This window comes from Anticarsia gemmatalis, chromosome W, assembly GCF_050436995.1.
Source record: "Anticarsia gemmatalis isolate Benzon Research Colony breed Stoneville strain chromosome W, ilAntGemm2 primary, whole genome shotgun sequence".
Classification (NCBI taxonomy): domain Eukaryota; kingdom Metazoa; phylum Arthropoda; class Insecta; order Lepidoptera; family Erebidae; genus Anticarsia; species Anticarsia gemmatalis.
The window spans coordinates 8,576,888-8,600,994 of NC_134775.1; the positions used below are offsets into that span (position 1 = coordinate 8,576,888).

Genomic DNA, 24,107 nt, shown 5'->3' on the forward strand with positions numbered 1-24,107 from the left:
AGCTGATACATTTACTTTGCTCCTACGTTACACCTTAAGGTCATCAGCTGACAAACATTCCACCTACATACAGCCAGCTGACTAATTTATTTATTAAAAACAATACATAAACTATCATCTGATAAATTTTCGTTTGAGAGGAAATCACTAAACTTTTTTTTTTTTTTACATCTTTGCGTGACCAGCTGACGTATAATCCACCACTGTATAACCAGCTGACGATTTTATTTCTTCAAAATATTGGTTTAACTTTAATTTGATCAAGTTTTTAATCGGGAGGAAATGACTAAAAATTTTTATTTTTTTTACGTGTTTGGGTGGCTGCCACTGCTCAACCCACCCTCGGAGCCGCAGCTGACGTTTACAACGCGTCATAATGCGACTCTCTGAGGCATTTTACGAATTATCGACTGAGAGGAAATTGGTCGTGAAAATCTGTCACTGGCTTACGGACTAATAAGACCGCGCCGCTGTCGCGTGCCCGCGCTTGTATGTTGTTGTAACAAGACTCGGTTGTTATGATCTAATTTATCAAACGAGTGTCGAAGTTGTTCTATAATGATGCCACAATATATTTGCTGTTTTATATCATCACAGACCTTTTCTAATTGTTTATAATATTTTTCGTACGCCGTATTTCCTTCCCAGTAAGGATGAAGGTCGTAATAGGCGACTATCTTCCACTCATCTCGGGCCAGTTGAAGCTTTGATAATTTTTCAAAGTAAATGCCTTGATTGTTGTGCAAATTCTTCACATTGAGACATTCACCTGTTGTTATTATGCATAGCATGCAAAAAAAGGTCAGTGCCATCGTAATGAATCCTGATCGTTTGTTTTGTTGTCGTGTCTTATTACCCGCTTCACGTGTCAAATGCATCGATGCTTCATTTCCACTGTCTGTGTTTTGCTCTATTGGCAGTAAAGATAATTTTGTTATAGGCCTTTTTAAGACTCCGTTTGTTCTAAGGGTGACAACTCTCACGTACCCCTCGCTGCCAGGATGTACAATATGTACATCTACTACTCTTCCTAGGGCCCACTTTCCCGAAGGCAGATTACCTTCGTGTATGACCACCACATCGCTAATTTTGAGGTTTTGCTGGGGATTTTTCCATTTACTCCTTGCTGACAACTGACTTAAATATTCAGACTTCCACCTTCTCCAAATATCCTTAAATATTTGTTGCGTCAAATGCCACCGCGTTCGTGCGTCTTCCGCCGTTTCAATTACTGTTACTCCTGCTCGGCCAGTCAAGAAGTGAGTTGGTGTTAGAATATCCAAGTCATCTATACTCTCTGTTAAGGCACACAGTGAGCGTGAGTTGAGACAAGCTTCCAGTTGCGCTAATAATGTCGAGTATTCTTCAAAAGTCAGCTTCTGTTCACCCACCACGCGTTTCAAATGATGTTTCAGGCTTCTTACTGCACGTTCCCATAAGCCTCCTGCGGTTGGCCATGCGGGCGCATTAAAGTGCCATTTGATGTTCATCTCAGTTACTTCCGCAATGAAACTCTCACTGAATAATCTTCGCAACTGTTCCAATTCTTCTTGTTCTTCTTGTAAAATGTTGTTAGCGCCAACGAAGTTCGTCCCGTTGTCGCTGTAAAGATGACGAGGTGTACCTCTCCTAGCCGACATTCTTCTTAGAGCTGCTAGAAAAGCTGAGCTTGTAAGATCTGATACAATCTCCAAATGTACGGCTTTGGTCACCATTCATACAAAAATGGCAATGTATCCCTTCAATGTTGTCCCGTTTCGCCCTTTGTTTTTCTTTACATCCACAAACCCACTCCAGTGTGATAGAATGGATTCGCAGGATTTATTCGAGCAGCAGGCAGGTCTCCCATAAGTTGATGTTGTTTGCGTCCTTCGTGTTTGCGGCAGACAATGCATTTACAACGTTCCTTTTTTACCGTATTATTACCACCAGGAATCCAGTATTCCTGTCTCAAAGTGGCTAACGTTAAGAGAGGACCCCCGTGGAATGCTAGTTTGTTGGCTCTGTCGATTATCTTGGGATGCTTCCTCTCCATGTTAATTACCGCATAAGTCAGTCAACCTCCCACTTGTAAAATGTTTTCTTCGTCTAAATATGGATTTAACGGTAACAATTTACTTTTTGAATCAAGCTTTGCATGTTTATGAAAATTTTCCAAGACTAATCCATATTCGCTCGCTTGTACATGTTTTATTATTGTCAACTTAGCGTTATGCAATTCTTGCAATGTGAGATACACAGTTTGTTGTCGTTTACGTGCAGGGGTCACTGCTCGCTTCATGTAGGCCAGAATGCGTACAATTTTATCAAACGAACCAAATTTTTAAAGTAACATGTTTATAATGCTCTCTTCTCCATTACATAAAACAACATTTGCGTGTTTAGGGCGCCTTTGCTCCAGATCTGTCATGAAACTTTGTCCCTGTTCTTCTGGTTCGAATGTTGCAAGCCAGGTCGGTCCATTTTTCCACAACGATTGATTATTCAAGAGTCGGTACGGGTAGAGTCCTCGACTAGCAGCATCAGCAGGGTTTTCTGTAGACTTGACGTAATGCCACTGATTTGCAGGCTTGATCTTTGTTATTTGGCTTAACCTATTAGCCACGAATGGCCGCCATTTGTTGGGTTCGCCGTTTAACCATCCTAAAACAACTTTAGAATCCGTCCAGCCATATGTGTGTGTGTCATAATTAGACCATGCTTGTTGTATTTTGTTAATAAGCTTAGACAATAACAAAGCGCCACTCAGTTCCAGCCTTGGTAACGTCAGCTGTTTGTTGATTGGTACAAGTTTTGTTTTAGCTGCGACAAGCACGCATTTTGTTTGTTGTTTTATTCGTGCGTAAACCACACATGCGTAGGCGTCGATCGAGGCGTCACAGAACCCATGTAATTCAATGACGTCCCGTTCTCCGCTTAACACCCATCTTGTAACTTGCACCATTCATTGTAAATATCAATGGATACCTTGCTGTCCCATTTAATGTTTGTTTTCCATACTTTCTGGAACAGTAATTTTAATTTTACTACTACTGGAGCTAACCACCATAAAGGGTTGAATATCTTTGATATTTCGGCAAGTAAGCTCCTTTTCGTTAGTTTGGTAGGGTTGGATATTTGGCACTTAAAGGTGAATGTATCTGTTATAGGATTCCAACTCAAACCCAATATTTTTGACGTGGGTTCTGTTTTGAAATTAAATATTATATTTTGTTCATTGTTTTGATGTTGAGGTATGTTCTGTATTAGTGGTAAATTGTTGGATGCCCATTTGCGTACGTTTAACCCTCCCGACTGCAGCAAACGGGAGAGGTCGTCTATCAGTCGTTGCCCTTGTTGAATGTTATGAGCTCCGTGAACTAGATCGTCCATGTAAAAAGCTTCTTGTAACACCTGGGAAGCTTCTGGGTATGTGTCCTGTTCGTCAACTGCTAACCGCTTTAACGTCATCATCGCTAAAAACGGCGCAGCTTTTTTTCCATACGTAACTGTCAATAGATCAAAAGACTCCAACGTATCTCTTGGCGAATCTCTCCACACGATCTTCTGTAATGGGGTATCCATTCTGTTGACAAGTATTTGCCGGTACATCTTTTCGATGTCGGCAGTGAAGGCATATTTATATTGCCTCCGTTTCAAGAGTAAGCTCTGTAGGCCTTGTTGTAAGTTGGGTCCTTTATACATAAGGTCGTTCAGTGAGCGGCCTGTTGATGTTTTTGATGACGCATTGAATATCACCCGATACTCAGTAGTTGTAGATTCGTCGCGCTGTATACCGAGATGTGGTAAATAACATTCAGGCATTACGTTACTAGTCGACTGAGTCATATGACCAAGTTCAATGTACTCCGTTATAAATGTTTTATAGGTTTCCGCTAAATGCTTTTGTTTCTCTAACTTTCTTTCCAAACTGTTGAACTGAGCTACTGCCATATTCTTAGACAATCCCAGTTTATTCTCGAAGTCACCTTTCATTGGCAACCTAACTTCATACCGGCCTTCAGAGTTTCCTCTTGTTGTTTCTTCGTAATATAAAACACACTGTATCTCTTCTGCAGACATCTGACCATCTTCTGCGATCTCTTCCACTTCCCAAAACTGCCGAATGTCCTCAATATTGGTTACTATGGCATTACAGTGAAATGTCTGAGCTGCTCCACATAAAAGCCAGCCTAGTTGTGTTTGTTGGGCGATGGGTTGCGTCGAATCATCACTCTTTATTATGCCGCTCAATATTATGTTAGAGTAAATATCTGCGCCTAACAATAAATCCACTGGGCGGCTAATATAAAACTCTGGATCAGCCAGGTTGATGTTTTTAATGTTACACTACGTTGGTTTGTCAAATGTCCGGTTGGGTAACCGTTTGATAAGGTTCGCCATAATAATTACGTCAGCTGCGAAATTATAATCGTTATACATTGATTGGCATGTTTTCTTGATATTTCCTTTGCAGTTATTTTCACGCTGTCCTACGCCAAATATAACACCCTTGTAGTGTTCTCTTCTGATTCCCAGAAGTTGAGCTGCATGTTCTGTTATCAGCGATATCTGGGAGCCCTGGTCCACTAACGCCCTCATGTTGTGGTATGTACCATCGGCCCCTTTGACTTTCATCTGCGCGGTCGCAAATAATATTTCAGGATAGGTTTGTTTAGAAACGTGAGAAATGTTAGTCACGTTTTCTTTTGTGTCCCCGGCGGTCATAGTCGGGCATGACGTCAATGACCCCGATGCTGAGTTGACAAAGGCTTCCTGCAGTAGTGTATTATGCCTATCTGAGCAATTGCGACATGTATGCGAAGAATTGCAATCTTTGCCATTATGTGAAAATAGACAATTTACGCAAAGTCCAAGTTTCTTGACAGTTTGCAGTTTTTTGTCGTTGAGCAATTGCAAGAATGTTTTGCAATTGTACATGCCGTGTTGGTTTTTGCATAGCGGGCATTTGAATCCGTATCCGGTCACGTTGTAGGATTTGGCAATCGGTGAGTTTCCTGTGCCTTTATGCCTACTAGAAGATGACTGTTTTTCATGTGGTGTAAATTTTTTGTTGTTCGAATGTTTCGACGGAGCTGCTTCTTGTTTTCGCCGAGATGATGTTTCTAAAGTAGTAAATCTGCTCTCCAAATAGTCTAAGAGTTTTTTTAGTACTGGCAAATCACGTGGACTTTTCACAGACTCTAGGTAGTCGTTGTAGGTCTCTGAATCCATTTTTTGGCTTAATAAATTAACCATAGGGTCCCATGACTTTGTGTCTACTCCCAAATTTTTGATAGCGTTAAGCGTTTCAAGTGTTGCGTCATGCATTCTTTTTATGAGTGTCATGGAATTATATTGTATGCTAGGTAAATTGAATAATATGTTCATATTGGATGTGAAAATTAGTGTCTTATTGTTATACCGATTATTCAATATATCCCAACAGGATGTGTAGGTAATTATCTGCACTTATGTAAAGATGCTGAATTAGTCTTTCGGCTTCTCCTTTGACTTTTGTTTTCAAAATCTGCATCTTTTGTGAGTTCGGCATCATTGTATTGTTATGAACGGCGTCAATAAATAAATCTTTACACGACATCCAACTGTTGTAGTTACCGCTAAAGATCGGAATTTCTAGTTTCGGTGTAGATTTTTCTCTGTACGATACTGACCACTTCTTCTTGTTTATTTCTTTTTTCAAGTTATAAAACTGCTGTTCATGTTTGGCAAAACTGGTTTCATACAATTAATTTTCTCCATTCAATTCGTTGTCAATTTGCAGATGTAATTTATCAATGATATCCCAACGATTTTCAAGAGTTTTCAGAGCATCTTCGAACTCCCAATTCACCGTCAAGCTTTCTATGTCTATGTTTGAGACTGTTCTAGTGAAAGCTCTAAAATTGGCTTCTTGTTGGCGCAAGATTTCATCAAGCTTGCTGTAGCTTCCCCGCTGTGTGTATGGCGGCGACGAAGAACGTTTCTCAACGCCCCCAAACCCTCCTTGACTCGTCTCACCCTCGGTACGGCTAGAAGATTGACCTGCTGTTCCATCCCCAGTAGATATTTCTTCCGCTCCAAAAGCCGTGCTTGGTGACAATCTGTAATGTTTCAGCCTACCTTCATGGATTGACGACACGTACTGTGGAGAATTAATATTCTTCCAATAAGAACACCGGTTGACAAAGTAATATATTTATTTTATTTTCTTCAATTCTTCAAAGTGGACTGTATTATAAACTATTTACTATACACTGTTCATATACTTTACTATGTACGGTTTATTCACTATGTACTTTTCTTCTTTCTCCGATGTGATCTTCATTCGATGAGTTTAAAACTTAAACTGCCGCTACTCGGCGCGCGTCCATATTTATATTCACAAACATTGCTTCTAGAATCATAGCGAAAGATCAAGCGCGCCGTGTCGCGCCGCGCGATGTTCTAGAGATTTTCCGTCTCGCTCGCGCATACGCGTTTTGCCAATACGTCTTTCTCATTCTTGTACTTTCGGGAACGATCGGCGTGTTTAATCGAAGGATCGCCGGCGCTCGGTGTTTCGCGATTGTTCCTTCGTATGATTCTTATTAACTGGAAGGTTCTAATAATAATATTCGTGTTTCTACAAAGTTCTATGTAAACAAAAGGTTGTTAATGATATTTCTAAATAATGAATTTGACATAAACGTATAAAGTAAGAATTTAAATGTTAATTATTATTTAAAATATGCTATTATTTTTATATTTATGTAAACAATGTGCAATCTAATTTTTACGTATTACTTTATGCGTTTATGTGCCTAATTTACTATATACAAAAGTTATTTATGCGTTCATCGTGCACATTTCTCCCGCCGTCGCATCTTGCGATTTAACTGGTAGCACGATGACCTTCTTGCATGGTCGCCGCAAGACATGACCGTTGCTGGTAGTGATGTCCACAACTCGTATCTCGTTGTCTTTGCCAGGGAAGACGCGTGTCACTCGTCCCTTTGGCCACACATTCCTCGGTAGGTTGGAATCGCAGATGATTACTACATCGCCGACACGCAGGGGTGTACCAGATGCGTGCGGCTCCCGCCGGTGTTGGAGTAACGGCCTGTATTCTTTTACCCAACGCTTACAGAAAGTGTCTGCTAGTTGCTGCGCTCGTCTCCACAGACTTCGAGTGGCCTCATTGTTCTCGTTAAAGTTGCCAGGCGCAGGCACGTGACAGCTCGGACCCAGCAGAATGTGATTTGGCGTTAGAGCTTCCGGTTCTTCGGGGTTGACCGTCACATGGGTGAGAGGACGCGAATTTAGAATGTTCTCGGCTTCGACCTTCTCAATTGGTCAGCCAACAATTTATTGTTAAATTCTAAGAAAACGAAATGCATTAGGTTTACCTTGCCCAACGCTAGGAATCTAGGTACGAATGTAGTTCTAAATGGTGAGGTGTTAGACATAGTCAACTCCGCAACCTTCCTAGGTGTAGACTTAGATAATAAGCTTCAATGGGCCACCCAAATAACAAAGCTCGCGGGCAGGCTCAGCTCCGCAGCCTATGCGATAAGAAAAGTAAGACAGTTTGCTGGTGTAGATGCGGCAAGACTGGTTTACTTTGGTTATTTTCACAGCGTTTTGTCCTACGGTATTCTACTTTGGGGCAGAGCGGCTGATATAGACACAATTTTCGTTATTCAAAAAAGAGCAATTCGCGCTATTTACGGCTTAGGAGCGCGGGACTCTCTGCGGGAGGTATTTGGGAAAATAGGTATACTGACGGTGGCATCACAGTATATTTTTGCGAATTTGATGTTCATCAAACAAAACATAAATTCGTTTGCTAAGAATAGTGACATTCATAACATTAATACCAGAAATAAGCACAAATTAGTAGGTCCCTGCAATAGATTGCAAAAAGTACACAACTCATTTGCAGGTCTTGGTGTTCGGTTGTATAACAAACTTCCCAGCAGTGTTATGGATTTACCCCAACAAAAATTCAAATTAGTTGTTAAAGATCATCTTATTAAAAGGGGTTATTATAAGATCGACGATTATATAATGGACAAGAAATCATGGGATTAGTTGCTCGTTCTACACAAATCAAGATTAAATATCTATATATGTATATATTCATCTTTGCATTGTATAAATATTAATCAGTAGTATTTTAACTCTGTAACAGAGAGGTATCACACGAGCCTCAGTGGCACTCGTTTTCTTTTCTTGATAGATATGGTGGGTTCCCACATGCCAAGGTTCGTCATGCTCACTAAAATGTCATTGCTTGCGGCGGCGTCGTGTGCCGGGTCACCCCCTTCCCTCTAATATGTGCGAAGGGGGTGATGGCTGGTCCATGCGTCATACTCGTGAACGGGTGCTGCTTGGGGTGACTGGTCGTCCTGGTTGTGGTGAATTTGCCAAATATTTTTTTTTTTTTTAAGTAAATAGGTATTAATAGATATAATTCCTTGTGCCATAGTCTGCTCTTGAGATGCCTCTTATGACTGCAATACTATCATGATGTAAGTAGATGTTCCCATCATGCTTCCAATACACTTGTTATGTTATTAGCACCTTTATATTGATTTAATTTATTTATATTATACCTATGTGTGTTCGGTAGTGTTGGTAGCGGCTCCTTACATCATCAAAGATTTATACCTAATAGAAAGATTGTTAAAATTAATTGGCGATTAAAAAGAGTGGCCTGGAGTTTCTTGCCAGCTCTTCTCATTGGCCCTACCTTCCGAACTGGCGGTAAATTCACTCTCTGTATCATTGACTATCATAAGTGTCAACATTTGACCTATATGAATAAATGATTTGATTTTGATTGATTTTGATTTTGACCAGGAGCGTATGTAGAACTTCGTCGCTGGGATGCTTTTCTCGGAGTGTAACCCGAAGGGCTTCTTTTACGCTCCGTACTAGACGCTCCCATGCCCCTCCCATGAAAGGCGAGGCAGGGGGTATGAAGCGCCACTTTATATGGTGTACACTCGCTTCTTCCTGCATTGCTCTCCAGGCTTCCCGTAGCTCCTTGTCGGCTGCTTTGAAACAAGTTCCGTTGTCCGACCACAGCTCTGTCGGCATTCCTCTTCTCCCGATGAATCTTCTTATCGCGCAGATAGCTGAGTCTGCGCTTAACGACGGCACCACTTCTAAGTGTACTGCTCTTACAGTGAGACAGGTGAAGAGAGCTACCCATCTCTTTTCTCTGTGTCTGGCTACTGTTACTTCTACTGGACCAAAGTAATCGACCCCTGTGTAAGAGAAGGGTCTTGCGCCGTGAGTTAGTCGAGCTGCTGGTAAGTCTCCTGTCGAAGGCTTAGTCGGCTTTGCTCTTCTTATTTTACATCTCTGGCAATTCCTTATAACGTTTTTTACCGTCGGGCGTATTCGTGTCACCCAACACCGCTGTCGCAGTTCGTTCACAACCAGCTCTACTCCGCCGTGGATCATTTTCTCATGTATGTGCTGGATAAACATTTTCGTGTATCGATGTTGGCCGTCGAGCAGAACAGGGTTGGTCGTGGTTACACTAATTCCGGGTGCAGCTGAAATTTATTCAAATAAATTAATACATAAAGTTTAATATAAGTCTTATAGTTAGAATATTAGGTAGGTATATAATAAAAACATAGGGAGCCTGTATTAGGATAAATAAATCCTGTATCACAGGCTCTTAGATACGGCGAGCGTTATTGATAAAAAACAAAAATTTACTTATACAATATTTAGATATTAAATAATAATAGTTAAAATTTCTGGCAAAGTAAAGTTTAGATAGCACTACAAAACTGTATCATACTCCAGACCAACAAGACATTATTCCCCAGCTCCCGTGCTAGGTTTGTACCTGTGTTACGGTGAGACAGAGAACAAGGCCGTCAGAGTCTTTGATAACACAATTATTGCAGTACTATGTTAATATAAAGATTATAATGGACCTATACACTATCATTATATAAAAATGACAAAATATGCTAATATGTAACTTAAGTAACGAAACATGTATATTGAAACAAAAATAAAAATCTAGGTCAAGCATTTAATGACGCAGTTCAGAAATTTGCTAACTAAGGAATCGAGTGTAAGTGGGTCAGTAGTGTTTGATGGAATGTTTACATTGGTGAAAAATGAAGTAATATAATAATGAAGTACAAAGTTCACACACATAATTATTACGAAAAATAACTTAATTAAACGCCTATGCACCCTCATAATCAACAGAGTTGATGTATCTCTGTTCAGCAGCTTTTCTAGCGGGACACTCTGCTATTCCTGTTTGGTGTTTATTGGGCTTATTGTAACGTGTGCAAGTAGCGCATTTAGGCTCCATGGTATGCTTCATTATACAAGCGTCTATTTTATGTCCCGTAGCCGCACAGTGTCCACAAATGGTGTGACTTTCACGGCAAGATTTTGCCGCATGCCCGTACTGCTGGCACTTGTAGCATCTAGTTACAAGTGTGAAGTCCCTAACAGGACAAGAGGTCCAGTTTATGAATATACGAGTCTGAGTGATGAGAGCCTTGCGAATATTAGCAGGGACTTCAATTATATAATTACAGTTCGGGGCATCTTTCCTGCCGGATTTGTGGCTTAACTTGCATGTGGTCAAAAAGGTTTCTAGTGTCAAAGATGGAATTTTCTCGGCTATGTTTTGTTCGAATATGGAGGCAAAAACCTCTTTTTCGGGCATTGCGGAGGGAACCCCAACGATCACAATCCGAGGTTTGCGCTTTTGGGGTTCATCGGCTGTGAGTCCAAACGTAGATTGTTGCACGGCTTGTTTCAACTTTTCGGCATCATTTTTTGTCTCCGTGCTAATTATAACGCCTCCGTTTTTCGTTTTCTGCAGTCCGCGCACCTTCAATGATAACAATGATAACGCTTAGATTGGCTAGTCGATCTTTTCCAGTCGGCGCATTACCGTTTTCTATCCTTGTCCTTTCCTGTGCGTAGCTTTCATCCTGCATCGCTCGTATCCACATTTTTTCAGCTCTTTGTAGATAGGTTGCATCGAGGGGAATCAGCCTTTTCTTTTCTTCAGTCTTCACTGATGTTTCATTTCCTTTCTTCTTGCGTTCATTTTTCTTCCAGGTTGGGTCATTTTCCTGCTTTTCCTTGGTACGTTTTCTAGTTACAGCTGCAACGTGTTTTCTTTTCCTGCACAGGTCGATGAACTGCAGCATTCTTCCTGTAGCGCGTATCAGTGTTTGCCACTTAGCGATATTCTCGATGTTCGGCAAGTACATTGGCGTGCCTCTTTCTAGCGTGACGTGACATTTTTCTTCACCTGTTTTCTCGACAATTTGCTTGACTTCTTCTGAGGGCCAATCCACTTCTGGTTTTCTTAAAAAGTCGGGACCATGGAACCATCGATGTCCTGAGTTGAAGTCTGCGGGTGTATCTCGGGTTGCGTCGTCAGCTACATTTTCCTTTGTTGGAACCCACCGCCACTCATTCACCTTAGTTAGCTCTTCAATTTCTGCCAGGCGATGCGCAACAAACGTCTTGAAAGTGCGTGGTTCAGCTCTTATCCACGCCAGTACTGTGCGGGAGTCACTCCAGTACACCTTTCGGGTGAACACGAAGTCGTGTTCTTGTTCCGTCGTGCGTGCTAATCGTGCGCCTAGCAGAGCGGCTTGAAGTTCGAGTCGAGGTATTGAGGTAGGCTTCAATGGCGCGACGCGACTCTTACCTACTGCCAATGCCACATGTACAGTTCCGTCGGCGCGCAACATCCTGATGTAGATGGCAGCTGAATACGCTTCTTCGCTGGCGTCGACAAAGGTATGCAATTCCCTTTCCTGTATCGCGGGGCCGATGTTGTAACACCGTGCGATCTTCAGGCTCTTGATTGCCAGCAGGTTTTTCAACCACGTTGACCAGCGAGGTTGTAATTCTTCGGGCATGGGGTCATCCCACCCTGTGCCAAATCGCCACGTTTCTTGCATCAATCTCTTTGCTGGTGTTGTTACAGGGGAGACCAGACCAAGTGGGTCAAATAGTGACATAATGATACTCAAAGCTTCTCTTTTCGTTGGGGGACGTGTATCTTTTAGTACTTCAGGTGACGTCTTATTTTCGTTCAGTTGAAAGCTGATGTAGTCTTTACCGGTCTCCCACAACAGGCCCAATGTTTTCTCCTTATTACTGCCGATTGGTAAAATCTTATTTTCCTGGTCTGTGTCAAAATGTTGTAACACAGACTGATCGTTCGATGTCCATCCTCGAAGCACGAAACCAGCTTTCTTATGTATTTTATCAACCTCCTTCGACACGCGGACAGCTTCTTCTTTGGTCGGAAAGCTTGTTATAAAGTCGTCCATATAATGGTTCCTGATAATTTCCTTGGCCGCTTGAGGATACGTCTCGCGATGTTCTTCTGCGTTTTTGTTTTTGATGTATAGCGCGGTGCATGGTGATGATGTGGCTCCGAAGATCACAGATGTCATCCGATACTCTTCCGGTGCTTTATTCCCTCTATTGTCTCCACGCCACAGGAATCTCAGCTCATCTCGATCTTCTTCCCTTATTTTGATTTGCATGAACATCTCTTTGATATCGGCCGAGATTGCGAAAGCGTGTTGTCTGAATCGCATGATGACTCCAGGCAGGTGTTGCAAGAGATCAGGACCAGAGAGCAACATGTCATTTAGGCTTGTTCCGTGTGATCTAGCAGCCGCGTCATGCACAAGTCGTATCTTAGGCTTAGCAGGATTGCATACAGCAAAGTGAGGCAGGTATCAAGTTTTTCCGGGCTCTACAGGTGTGGTCACAATTTCCGCGTATCCTGAGTTAAGAAGGTTTTGAATCCTTTCTTCATACTGTGTTTTAAGTTTCGGTTCTCTGTCCAGTTTCTTTTCTAGGTTAACCAGCCTTTTGAAGGCGTTGTCAAAATTGTTCGGAATTATACTATTTTCATTCTTCCAGAGAAGGGCGGTCTCGAAACGTCCTTCGGGCAACCGTCTACTGTGTGCATTGCCTTTTTTTCTTTGCTTCTACTCCGAGTGCTTCCAGGTCAAAGAATTCTTTCATCATTTTCTCCATGGGTTTTTCATCTTCTTCTGGGCTAGTAGTGTATCCACAGAAGTCAACTGTCCTTAACCTAGAAGTTCGGCATCCATGTAAGACCCAGCCTAATTTGGTGTTAGTTGCTACTGGTTGGTCTCGATTTTCAGTCCTGATGTCCAGCGCTACTAACAGCTCCCAGTTGTCTTGTCCAATAAGGATTTTTGGTCGAGCATCTTGGTATATTAGCTGGTCTTCTATGCCCTTCAGATGTGCGCAGTTTTCGACGTCTCTTCGCCTAATCGTTTGTTGCGTGAACATTAGTTTCTGCACAGTGCGTACATTCCGCATTTTATACTGTTGGCCATTGGAGTTGTATCGACCTCGTATGGTTACGTCCACTCTCTTGCTGTTTTCGTGTTTCGCCGTCTCGTTAAGCCCTTGCACCCACATGTCGTCTCGCGGGCCGTCGATACCTAATAATTCCGCTAGGCTTTCTTCGATCAGGGTGATGGTGCTCCCGTCGTCCATCAGTGCGTAGGTGTCGACCCTGGTGCTATTCGGACCGACCAATGTAACCGGCGCAATCTTCAGCAGGGCTTGACGACTTCTTACGGCGTTAGTATTTTTTACAACTTCTACCGCTGACGTGACCTCTACTGGTGCCGTAGTTGCTGGCTGCCCTTTTACAGTATCTTTTCTGTGGTGCAACAAACGATGGTGAGCCATGTCGCATCCGTCTTCACCACATGCCTTGGATTGACAGTTTTCGCGCCTGTGTGAGCTAAGTAGGCAGCGGAAACATATTTTATTCTTCTTTGCTATGTCCCACCTTTCGTTAACACTCGCGCTACGAAATCGTCGGCAGTCGGTAAGCTGGTGTTCCTTCTTGCATACCAGACACTGAGGTTTTCTTTCGTTGGCTGTGTAGGTGCGCTCCGCCCTCTTCTTGAAGGTTTTTTCATGTGTTCTCACGGTGACGTCTTCGGGTTGCGCGAATACACCACACTTGTCAGCCTCCAAGTTTAAGAATACGGCGAGCCTCTTGAGATCTGGTATATCTTCTTTAGAGCTGTAGCTGAAGTCGTACCATTTGTTCCTCAGTATTGGTGTGAATTTGTCTAGAACAATCTTCACTAGCTCTGGATTGTATAAATATTGTAGTTTTCTAAGAGCCTCAATCGTAGCGACGATGTTAGACACTTTATTCGCAAATATGCATAAGTCACGTGGGTCATCATTAATTTTCTGCAGATTTCTTAGTTTTTGCATCTCGTTCATAGCCAGTGCGTCCGGTCTTCCGAATCGGCGCTCCAAAGCATCCAAGATGGCTTGTGGGTCCGGCTGGCTGATCAGCATACTGCTCACTGCTTCATGAGCAGCTCCCTTTAAACTTTTCCTTATGCGGGCAATATTTTCGATTTTCGAAAACATTTGGTTTGTTTCCTGATAGGCGGCGCGGAACGCCAACCAATTACTAATTTCTCCGTTAAAGACTGGTAGCTCCTGTATGTACCTCGGCGCGTCTCTGGACATTCGCACTGCCTGTGTGAGCGCCTCTGCCAATGACGTGACGTCCGGCTGACGCGCAGGGACACCTTCTTTCCTGTGTTCTTGATTTTCTTCCTTGATAGTGTCCTGACCTCGCCATTCCGGATCCTTCACTTCTTTGGGAAGCGTGGTCTTGTTCAGCCATTCTTCTACCCGGCTAGGTGCGTCGTCCTCTTCCTCATCCGCAACCGACGAAGGAGCGTAGTCATCGTCTTCATCCTCTGCCTCAACGCGCAGTCACTTCAATTTAGCTTCGGCGAGCGCGAGCTTTAACGCGGCAACTTCCTCTTCTGCCTCAATAATTCGCCTCGATCGAGACCCTGTTGTACGCGACGATCTTCGTGTCTTCACTGTGCGGACAGATTTCGCGGTAGGAGCCGTAATCGTATTTATATTAGCGGTCGCTGACCCGAGTACTGTCGCGGCCGCTGACCCCGACAAGGTCGCTGACTCCGACGCGGTCGCAGTACTTAGTATCTCTGTGGCTGGCGTGAGGGCAGTAGTAGTCTCCGATGTCGCCAACTGTTCGGTTATTCTTCCTTTAAGACTTCGCGTAACCGGCATCCTTTGTTCTTGCACTGTTCCAAATCCGGCTCGAAGTGACCAGCAATGTGGAGGATTACTATTCTTCAATAAGAACACCGGTTGACGAAGTAATATATTTACTTTATTTTCTTCAATCTTCAAAGTGGACTGTATTATAAACTATTTACTATACACTGTTCATATACTTTACTATGTACGGTTTATTCACTATGTACTTTTCTTCTTTCTCCGATGTGATCTTCATTCGATGAGTTTAAAACTTAAACTGCCGCTACTCGGCGCGCGTCCATATTTATATTCACAAACATTGCTTCTAGAATCATAGCGAAAGATCAAGCGCGCCGTGTCGCGCCGCGCGATGTTCTAGAGATTTTCCGTCTCGCTCGCGCATACGCGTTTTGCCAATACGTCTTTCTCATTCTTGTACTTTCGGGAACGATCGGCGTGTTTAATCGAAGGATCGCCGGCGCTCGGTGTTTCGCGATTGTTCCTTCGTATGATTCTTATTAACTGGAAGGTTCTAATAATAATATTCGTGTTTCTACAAAGTTCTATGTAAACAAAAGGTTGTTAATGATATTTCTAAATAATGAATTTGACATAAACGTATAAAGTAAGAATTTAAATGTTAACTATTATTTAAAATATGCTATTATTTTTATATTTATGTAAACAATGTGCAATCTAATTTTTACGTATTACTTTATGCGTTTATGTGCCTAATTTACTATATACAAAAGTTATTTATGCGTTCATCGTGCACACGTACAGTCCGCTGGACTTAACTCCTTCAAAAGTCGATCGTGATTGAGTTGGATCGCCTTCCACAACTCGTCGACTTTATCCCACTGGCTTTTTTGTAGTCAGGCTTCGCTTTTCTCTCCTTCCCATCTTTCTTGAAGTTTGCCCAGTGCCTGTCAAGCTCACCTAAGAGACGGCGCTGTTCTTCAAGTAGAGACATGGTAAATACAGTTATAAAATGGACAGATATTACTTGTATATCTCTTCACGCGGATGTTGCGATGTTAGGGCGAGAAGAAGTGGCCGCTGCTGTACGACTGATTCTGTTTACACTCCTAGCTTTCCTCCAACTGTTGCACTAGTTCACACTTCACACGTTTTGCACTCTGCTTAAATACAACACGCGCGAAGTCCTTTAGCTCAAAGGACCATTTGTTGGGGTACGAATGGGAGTGCGTTTAAAACTCGAGAAAGTTACAACGAACCGTTTATTTTTCCTCTTGTTACACTATACCGTTTAAAAGATTATTTATAAATGTTAACTAATAACTAATGATTAACGAATGTATAATGTTAAAAATACTAATGTTAAAATGTTGGAATGTTAAGAGTGCACCCGGTCGCGACTGTATCCAAAAGTGCACTGATTAAGTTAATTGATTGATTTATTGTAATTTGCAACGGGTCGACGGCCGGGCGACGACTCACGTGTTTGATGTCAGCATTACATCGAACAATATATAATTATAACGTAAGAAGATTAGTTTTTAACCATGAAGCTACTTGTATCTTACCTTTTTAGCATTAGCTTTGGTTTCAGCCCAAGTTGTGCCAGTGAAAACGATTGCAGTGTCGTCGGCGTATGAAATGATGTTTCCTTTATTTAGTGTCATCTATACTAATATAATAAAGCTGAAGAGTTTGTTTGTTTGTTTGATTGTTTGTTTGTTTGTTTGAACGCGCTAATCTCAGGAAAAACTGGTCCGATTTGAAAAATTCTTTCAGTGTTAGATAGCCCATTTATCGAGGAAGGCTATAGGCTATATAACATCACGCTACGGCCATAAGGAGCGGAGTAGCAACGAAAAATGTTACAAAAACGGGGAAAATTTTGACCCATTCTCTTAGGTGACGCAAGCGAAGTTGCGCGGGTCAGCTAGTATTACATAAGTCGTTTAGGTATATCAAAAATAAGGTAGGACCCAAAACGCTTCCTTGAGGCACGCCGCTTGTTACCTCAGCGTCCTCGCTAACACAATTGTCTATCTTAACCTTCTGTTTTCTATTTGTCAAATAATCATTGAAAATAGATAGTTGAGTATCTCTTATACCGATCTCTTCTAATTTTTTGACAAGGATGGAAGTACAAACCGCGTCAAAGGCCTTTTTTAGGTCTATAAAGACCGTTAGACACCTGGTTCCTTTATCTAGTTCTTTTGTAAGCAGAGTAGTTAGAGAAGTGACGGCATCTTCCGTCAATATACCGCGTCTAAAGCCAAATTGAGATGGAGATAGGATGTTGTTTGTTTGAAGGTAACTTAGTAATCTAGAATTTAGAATTTTCTGTAATATTTTTGCTATAACAGGGATAACAGAAATAGGTCTGTAATTGTTAACATCATCTTCTTGCCCACCCTTGAATATGGGAGTTATTATTGATTTCTTTAGTAAATTTGGAAAGCCTTGTTTAAAACAGAGGTTGACTATAATTATGTGTTTTAATTGGAATTATTTCATGTTTTACATGTTTAAGGTACCTAGTGGATATGTTGTCCCATCCTGGGGTGCTATCTGATTTTAGAGAGTTAAGTATACAATTTACTTCATTGTTCTGTATCCAGTAACATGAAGGATTGAGAGAAACTGGGTAAGGAATGTAGGTATAGATTTAAGTCATTCTGGGTTATGTTTTGTTGAATGTCTTTTGCTAGTTGGTTACCAATATTAGCAAAGTATTGATTAAAGTAGTTTGCAGATTCTATAGGAGATGTGTTTAAATTTGTTAATGCAGAATTAGTTCTAGTAGATTTATTTGTATATGTAATATTTTTCAAATTTTTCTAGAGAAGTTTGTTGTTATTCAAGGATTTGCTTAGTACGTTTCTTTCGTATTTTCTTTTTAGTTTTTAATAAGGTTATTGCAATGATTTCTGTAACGAGCATATGCTATTTTTTTAGTTTCATTATGAGGATCTTCTCGAGACTGTTTTTGGAGCGTATTGCGATTTTTTATACATCTTAGTATGCCTTCTGTGACCCAAGGCTTAATAATTCGTTTACTTTTAGGGATTGTATGTACAGCAGTGTTTAGCTTTAGTGACTCAACAAGATGCTGTATTAAGCATTCTGTTATGTAATTAGGGTTTTCACAAAAAAGTAACGTTGATATATTTTTTTCTTTTAGATTTTATAAGCCGCTTTCAAAGTCTACTTTAGTAATATGTTTTGGTGTAGGTTAGTAATGTTTCATTCTAGATAACGATAGAAAGGTTATACGATGGTCTGTAATAGTAGCGCGAAGGATAGCAATAAAGGCGCTATGACGCTTTCTATTGATTTTTAACATAAAGTGATCCAGACAATTTGATTCCCTTGTACTTGAAGTGTGACCTGACAGAATACCGTGACCCGATAGCATATTCAAATAAGAAGTTCTATTATATAATTCATATATTTGTTCTGTGTGTTTAGGTTTTAAATTAATATTAATGTCACCAGCAACAATAATATTTCTATTTTGAGAATTCAGGTTTTCCTAATGGAGTGCCAATGAGTTTATAAAAGTTTCCGCGTTGGTATTTGATGGTGAACGATTATACCTAATATTATGTTGTTCAATATATTTCTTTGTAAGCATGATGCATGGTTTAAAGATACTTCTGTGACACTGGCTTTTAAGGTATCCTTGATATATGCAACCACGCCGTCATTTTTGTTTAGTTGACGAGTAGTAACGTACGAGCGGTAGTTAGTTAAGTTGGGTATAGGTTTATTTGGATCAAGTCGGCATTCCGTCAGTATAATGATGTCTGTTTCAAAGTTGAAGCAAGACACGTTTGCTATGAAGTCATTAAAATTGCAATATATGCTCCTAATATTTTGGGAAATTATAGTAAGGTCGCTTTGATTTATGTTAATGTAGTTGGGCAGCTCACCACAATTACATTCTATCGATTTTGCAATACTAAATTTGTCGCTATCGTTTAAGGTTCGTATGATATCACCCATAATTAGTTATTATAAAGTACGCGGAGTATTTCTGGATTACGGTTATTTGATTGTTTTATATAAGATACTAGCTGACCCGCGCAACTTCGCTTGCGTCAAATAAGAGAGAATGGGTAAATTTTTTCCCCGTTTTTGTAACATTTTTTACTGGTACTCTGCTCCTATTGGTTGTAGCGTGATGATATATAGCCTATAACCTTCCTCGATAAATGGGCTATCTAACACTGAAAGATTTTTTCAAATCGGACCCGTAGTTCCTGAGATTAGCGCGTTCAAACAAACAAACAAACAAACTCTTCAGCTTTATAATATTACTAGCCGACCCGCGCAACTTCGCTTGCGTCACATAATTTTCCCCGCTTTTGTAACATTTTTCGTTGCTACTCCGCTCCTAATGGCCGTAGCGTGATGTTATATAGCCTATAACCTTCCTCGACAAATGGGCTATCTAACACTGAAAGAATTTTTCAAATCGGACCAGTAGATCCTGAGATTAGCGCGTTCAAACAAACAAACAAACAAACAAACTCTTCAGCTTTATAATATTAGTATAGATAAGTATAGATTTGGAGCCGTATAAATGTATGCCATAAGTGTATGAATTGATGAGATATAATAATATAACAAATATCTTGAAATGATTTTATTATGTCGACGGTCCCTACGTATATTCCCTCAAGTGGTACTTACGGGATTTGCCTTTTTTGTTTCCGTGACCTTCCGGTTGTTATACACTTTCGATTGATTAAAGAAAAATTAGTAAAAATGCTTTAATTCTACCCTAAATCAACACTCGACAAACCCCAGAACTACAACACTTCCAATGTAAAATGTCACTAGTGAGAGTTAAGACATTTTACATTGGCAAGTCAACAACACCCCCGCGCGCCTCCCCCGTAACTCCCACATGCGGGCTTGAAAATGAAAAATGTAAAAGATAAAGGTAAAACCATCAAAATATCATCAGGTAAGTTGAATTTGACGTTTTATTTTATTGTACCTTCTTTAACTTTAATTATTAGTCAGTAAAAAGTATATTTTTAATTACATTATCAACTTAAATTACTTTATTGGTAATCTAAACAAGCTTTATTCAATTCCGACGTAATTAGTCGCTTTTGGTAGTTACGTTATTTTACTTGGGAATGTTTTGAATCAAAAAATCTTACGTGTTACATAAGTGTTTTTACGTGGGAGAACATATACTACTGTTTTAAGTAACTGCCACTTAAGTTATTTTACATCGGGAATATTAAATTAAAAATGTAAGTAATTACCATTTCTGTTATTTTACGTTTATTTTTTGTTATTTTTTTCGGGTCCATTTTCGCTAGCATCAAAAGATGGACACTCAGATCTGGAAAAAGATACATCGATTGAAGCCATGGCTCAAATCCATTCAAAAATTAGTCCTACGCCACCCTCAGTTCCATTAGTTTCAAATTTGCTCGGTGATAATACTGTCAGATTCAGGTATAGTAGAAATATTGGAATCACTACAACCGACGTCTTCTCTTTGGCTCCAGGGGGCTTCTCAATCACCTTCGTAACATCGTGCTCCTTCATGGACTCCAACTCCCGCTTCATCGCTGCTATCCACTCATGGCTATCAGGTCTTCGAAGGACTTCTTTGTACGAACGTGGTTCTTCCTCTAACTTGCATGTACTGTTGTAGCAATATTGTCCACTTTGTACGGTACGAAGCCTATTCCTCAGAGGATACATTTGAATCAGCATCAGATTCATTTGAATTCACAGGCTCCACAGCTTCAACACAAGCATCTGCTGAGTCTGAGCCCTCCTCCGCATCTTCAATACTGTCTGGGTCTGTCAGACGTGTTTCGTTCTCCACATGCCTCACGAAATCTTTGAAAAAGTTCGAAGCTTGAGACTTCTCCCTGAGAAAGAAATTTACTAGTGAAATCGTCTACTATTACGAACATGTAACGAGCTCCACTATAAGAACGTTTCGACATGGGACCACACAAATCAGCATGTAATAAACTGAGTTTGTCTTTCGCTCGCCTTGCTTCACCCTTTGGAAAAGGTAATCTATGTGCCTTACCTCTTATACAAGCAGCACAAGGTTCCATTACACTTTTACCTCCAACCTCGATGTTAGGCAACTTCCGTAAATCATTCAAGTTAACATGCCCTAATCTACGATGCCAAAGTGCCAACGAGTCTTCAACTGAACCGTAGCCAAAGCACCACATCTACAATAGCAAAACAATCATCCAACTTAAAGATACCTGAGACTTCACTAGTAGTAACCACAAGTTTACTCGTTATCTCGCTTATCAATTGGTGAAACATCCTACATCATCAGAATCAAAAATAACTCTCCGTCCATTCTGTACCAACTTAGATACCGACAAAAGATTTACTTCAAGCCAGGCACAAAGGAACAATCTTTTACAGTTAACAAAACTCCTGTCACATTAACTATAATATCACCTTTGCCTTCATTTGACATTCTATCATCATTTGCACACGTCACAACATTCTTATCAGTAACCTTAAAGTCTCTAAACCACTGCTTCTGAAAACTCATGTGTGTCGAGGCTCCACTGAGATAAAACGTCGAGGGGCTGAAGGATTTGTGCACCGACAGTGAACACTTGAACACCATAACGCAACTTTCTTCGACTTCGAGGAAACCGTTGGTAAGCGTGCACCACATCCTTGTCCAGCATCGGGCAATCGGACTTCTTATGACCTTTCTTTCCACATTAAAAGCACTTGAGCCTTAATACTGACAGATAGGGAGCATTTTGGGCAGATAGGGATACTGACGGTGTCATCACAGTATGTGCTTGCAAACTTGTTGTATATAAAACAAAATTTAGGGACTTTCGCAACGAATAGCGATAGACACAATTACAACACTAGAAACAGACACAAATTAGTAGGTCCCCATCATCGTTTACACAAGGTGCACAATTCGTTTGTAGGTCTCGGCATTCGTTTCTTCAACAAGCTTCCAAAGCACATCATGGATTTACCCCTGCCAAAATTCAAAGTTGCTGTTAAGGAACATCTCGTTAGGAAAGCTTATTACAGAATTGATGAGTATCTAAACGACAATAGCTCTTGGGATTAGTCGCTCGCTTGATTAGGATTCTTTGAAATTAGGGAACTTTGCTATAAATTGTATAAACTCAGTAGCAGTAGGTCTAAATATTGTAAAATATGGGCAATTAATGATGCAAATAGGTGATGTTACATACAATTTGATGTTATTCATAAAACTGTCACTTTTTTCTTTTATAATGTTCACAACCAGTGTGCTCACTTGCTGCCCATATTCTTATTATCACATGCTAGCAGGTGCTCCCAACATACGGTATGATCAGAGACTAATAAATAACCTAGCTATGTTCATTTAACTTAATTGACGTTTAGTCTATATCGCTGATTGTTGGCAGCTCCTCGCATGATCAATTATTGTATCAACCACATTGTAAAACTTTTTGGCGATTAAAAAGAGTGGCCGTGAGTTTCTCGCTAGCTCTTCTCATAAGGCTCTACCCCCTTTCCGAGCTAGTGGTAGATTCAGTAATTGTAACGACTATCATAAGTGTCAATATTTGACCTAAATGAATAAATGATTTGATTTTGATTTTTGATTTTGACTGTTGTTTCTTCACTACTAAAGCCGAGTTCGACGAGGAATCATTTGAAGAGCTCTGAGCGCTATCTTTTTGTAGAAGCTTTTGCCGAACATTTTGAGAAGTAATCTTCATTCCTGAATGCTCTAGTGCCATCCGTAATGGTCGGTAAACATCAGGCATACCTCGCAAAAGTACCACGGCAACCAAATCGTCATCGAAACTTTGATTGATTTCTTTACGCTTTTGAGCCTGACTCATGACAGCAGGTCGGTGGTTTTCCAGCTTCTCATCCAAGAGACAATTCATCAGAGTTATGCGTTTATTTATTCCCTTGTCTTCAAAAATTATTGTCAATGCATCCCACACTTCTTTTGCGTAAGTAAGATTTTGAATATACGGATGCAGATGAGATTCTAAGTGAAGGCATATTAACGTGTATGCTTCTTGATCCTTCTCGATCTCCGCTTCATCTTCCTTCTTTGGAAATGTTGATGTATACTTGAAACATTTTTCTCGGGCAACCATATTCAACAAGTACCTAATTATGATTGCTCAATTTTATTACTATGTAATATTTTATATCTTTATGATGAAGAAAAGGGTTGCCTATTGTGAATTAAATAAAAAAAGTTTTTAAAATATTTCTTTTTATTTTATTATCAGCCCTTACCTCATGGCTTCCAGTATGAAAACACCGTAATTCAATATTATACTCAACGTAAAATTTAGTAAAAGGCAGTTACAATTTAGATCGTTGTTCAATCCCCCATGTAAAGATCAGTAAGTACCACTTAGGTAAATGCTAGTCGGAATGTTTCCGATCTAAAACGACGGTTGTGACCAATGGAACATAAAATGAATATATTTTAACGTTTTTATTCGATGTTGTATATTAGTACCAATGCATTATCAGCAATTATTTTTTTGGATTTATATTTTATACATTTTAATTTGTGATAATGAATTAGAAAATAGTCAGTTGTAATTAAGTGTGTGATAATTATATTTATTTATTTTTTATATATCATACGTAAAATTTATTATGTTTATGTACATATTATTTATGTTTATGTATTTACACTCATATCGCTTATTTACATATATTATTATTTATTTGTACACTCTTTCTTAACTCACTTTCCTTCCTCTTTTAAACACCTTCGTAATAATCTCTGCATCACCCTAAGGTAGACTGGCAGAAAATGCCCCTGGCATTAAGTCCGCCTTTATACAAATTTGTATATTAAGTTAAAATAAATAAATAAAAGTATATTTCTTATATTTTTTTTTATCAAATTTACACGTGCGTTAATAGAATAGAATAGAATAGAATAGAAATCTTTATTTCGAGCAAGACTCATAGGGTTAGTACCAATGTTTCTTAAAATTAGTGTTAGTAAACAATTCTACATTTTGATACATGCAACTGACAGCAAT

The 24,107-nt window shown here is 40.2% G+C and overlaps 2 protein-coding genes across 2 annotated transcripts; both read right to left on the bottom strand.

Annotated features, from left to right (window-relative positions):
* Positions 1–6,807: 6,807 nt before the first annotated feature.
* LOC142985911 (uncharacterized) lies at positions 6,808–12,629 on the bottom strand. Its single transcript, XM_076134153.1, has 3 exons — positions 10,907–12,629; positions 8,899–9,527; positions 6,808–7,302 (listed from the first exon to the last, which is right to left on the bottom strand). Exons 1-3 carry the CDS (start codon positions 12,627–12,629, stop codon positions 6,808–6,810), a joined length of 2,847 nt encoding a protein of 948 aa, XP_075990268.1.
* Positions 12,630–12,948: 319 nt separating this feature from the next.
* LOC142985912 (uncharacterized) lies at positions 12,949–16,048 on the bottom strand. The gene is made up of 2 exons (XM_076134154.1): positions 15,937–16,048; positions 12,949–14,762 (listed from the first exon to the last, which is right to left on the bottom strand). The coding sequence occupies exons 1-2, from the start codon at positions 16,046–16,048 to the stop codon at positions 12,949–12,951; spliced, it is 1,926 nt and encodes a 641-aa protein (XP_075990269.1).
* Between the last annotated feature and the right edge of the window lie 8,059 nt (positions 16,049–24,107).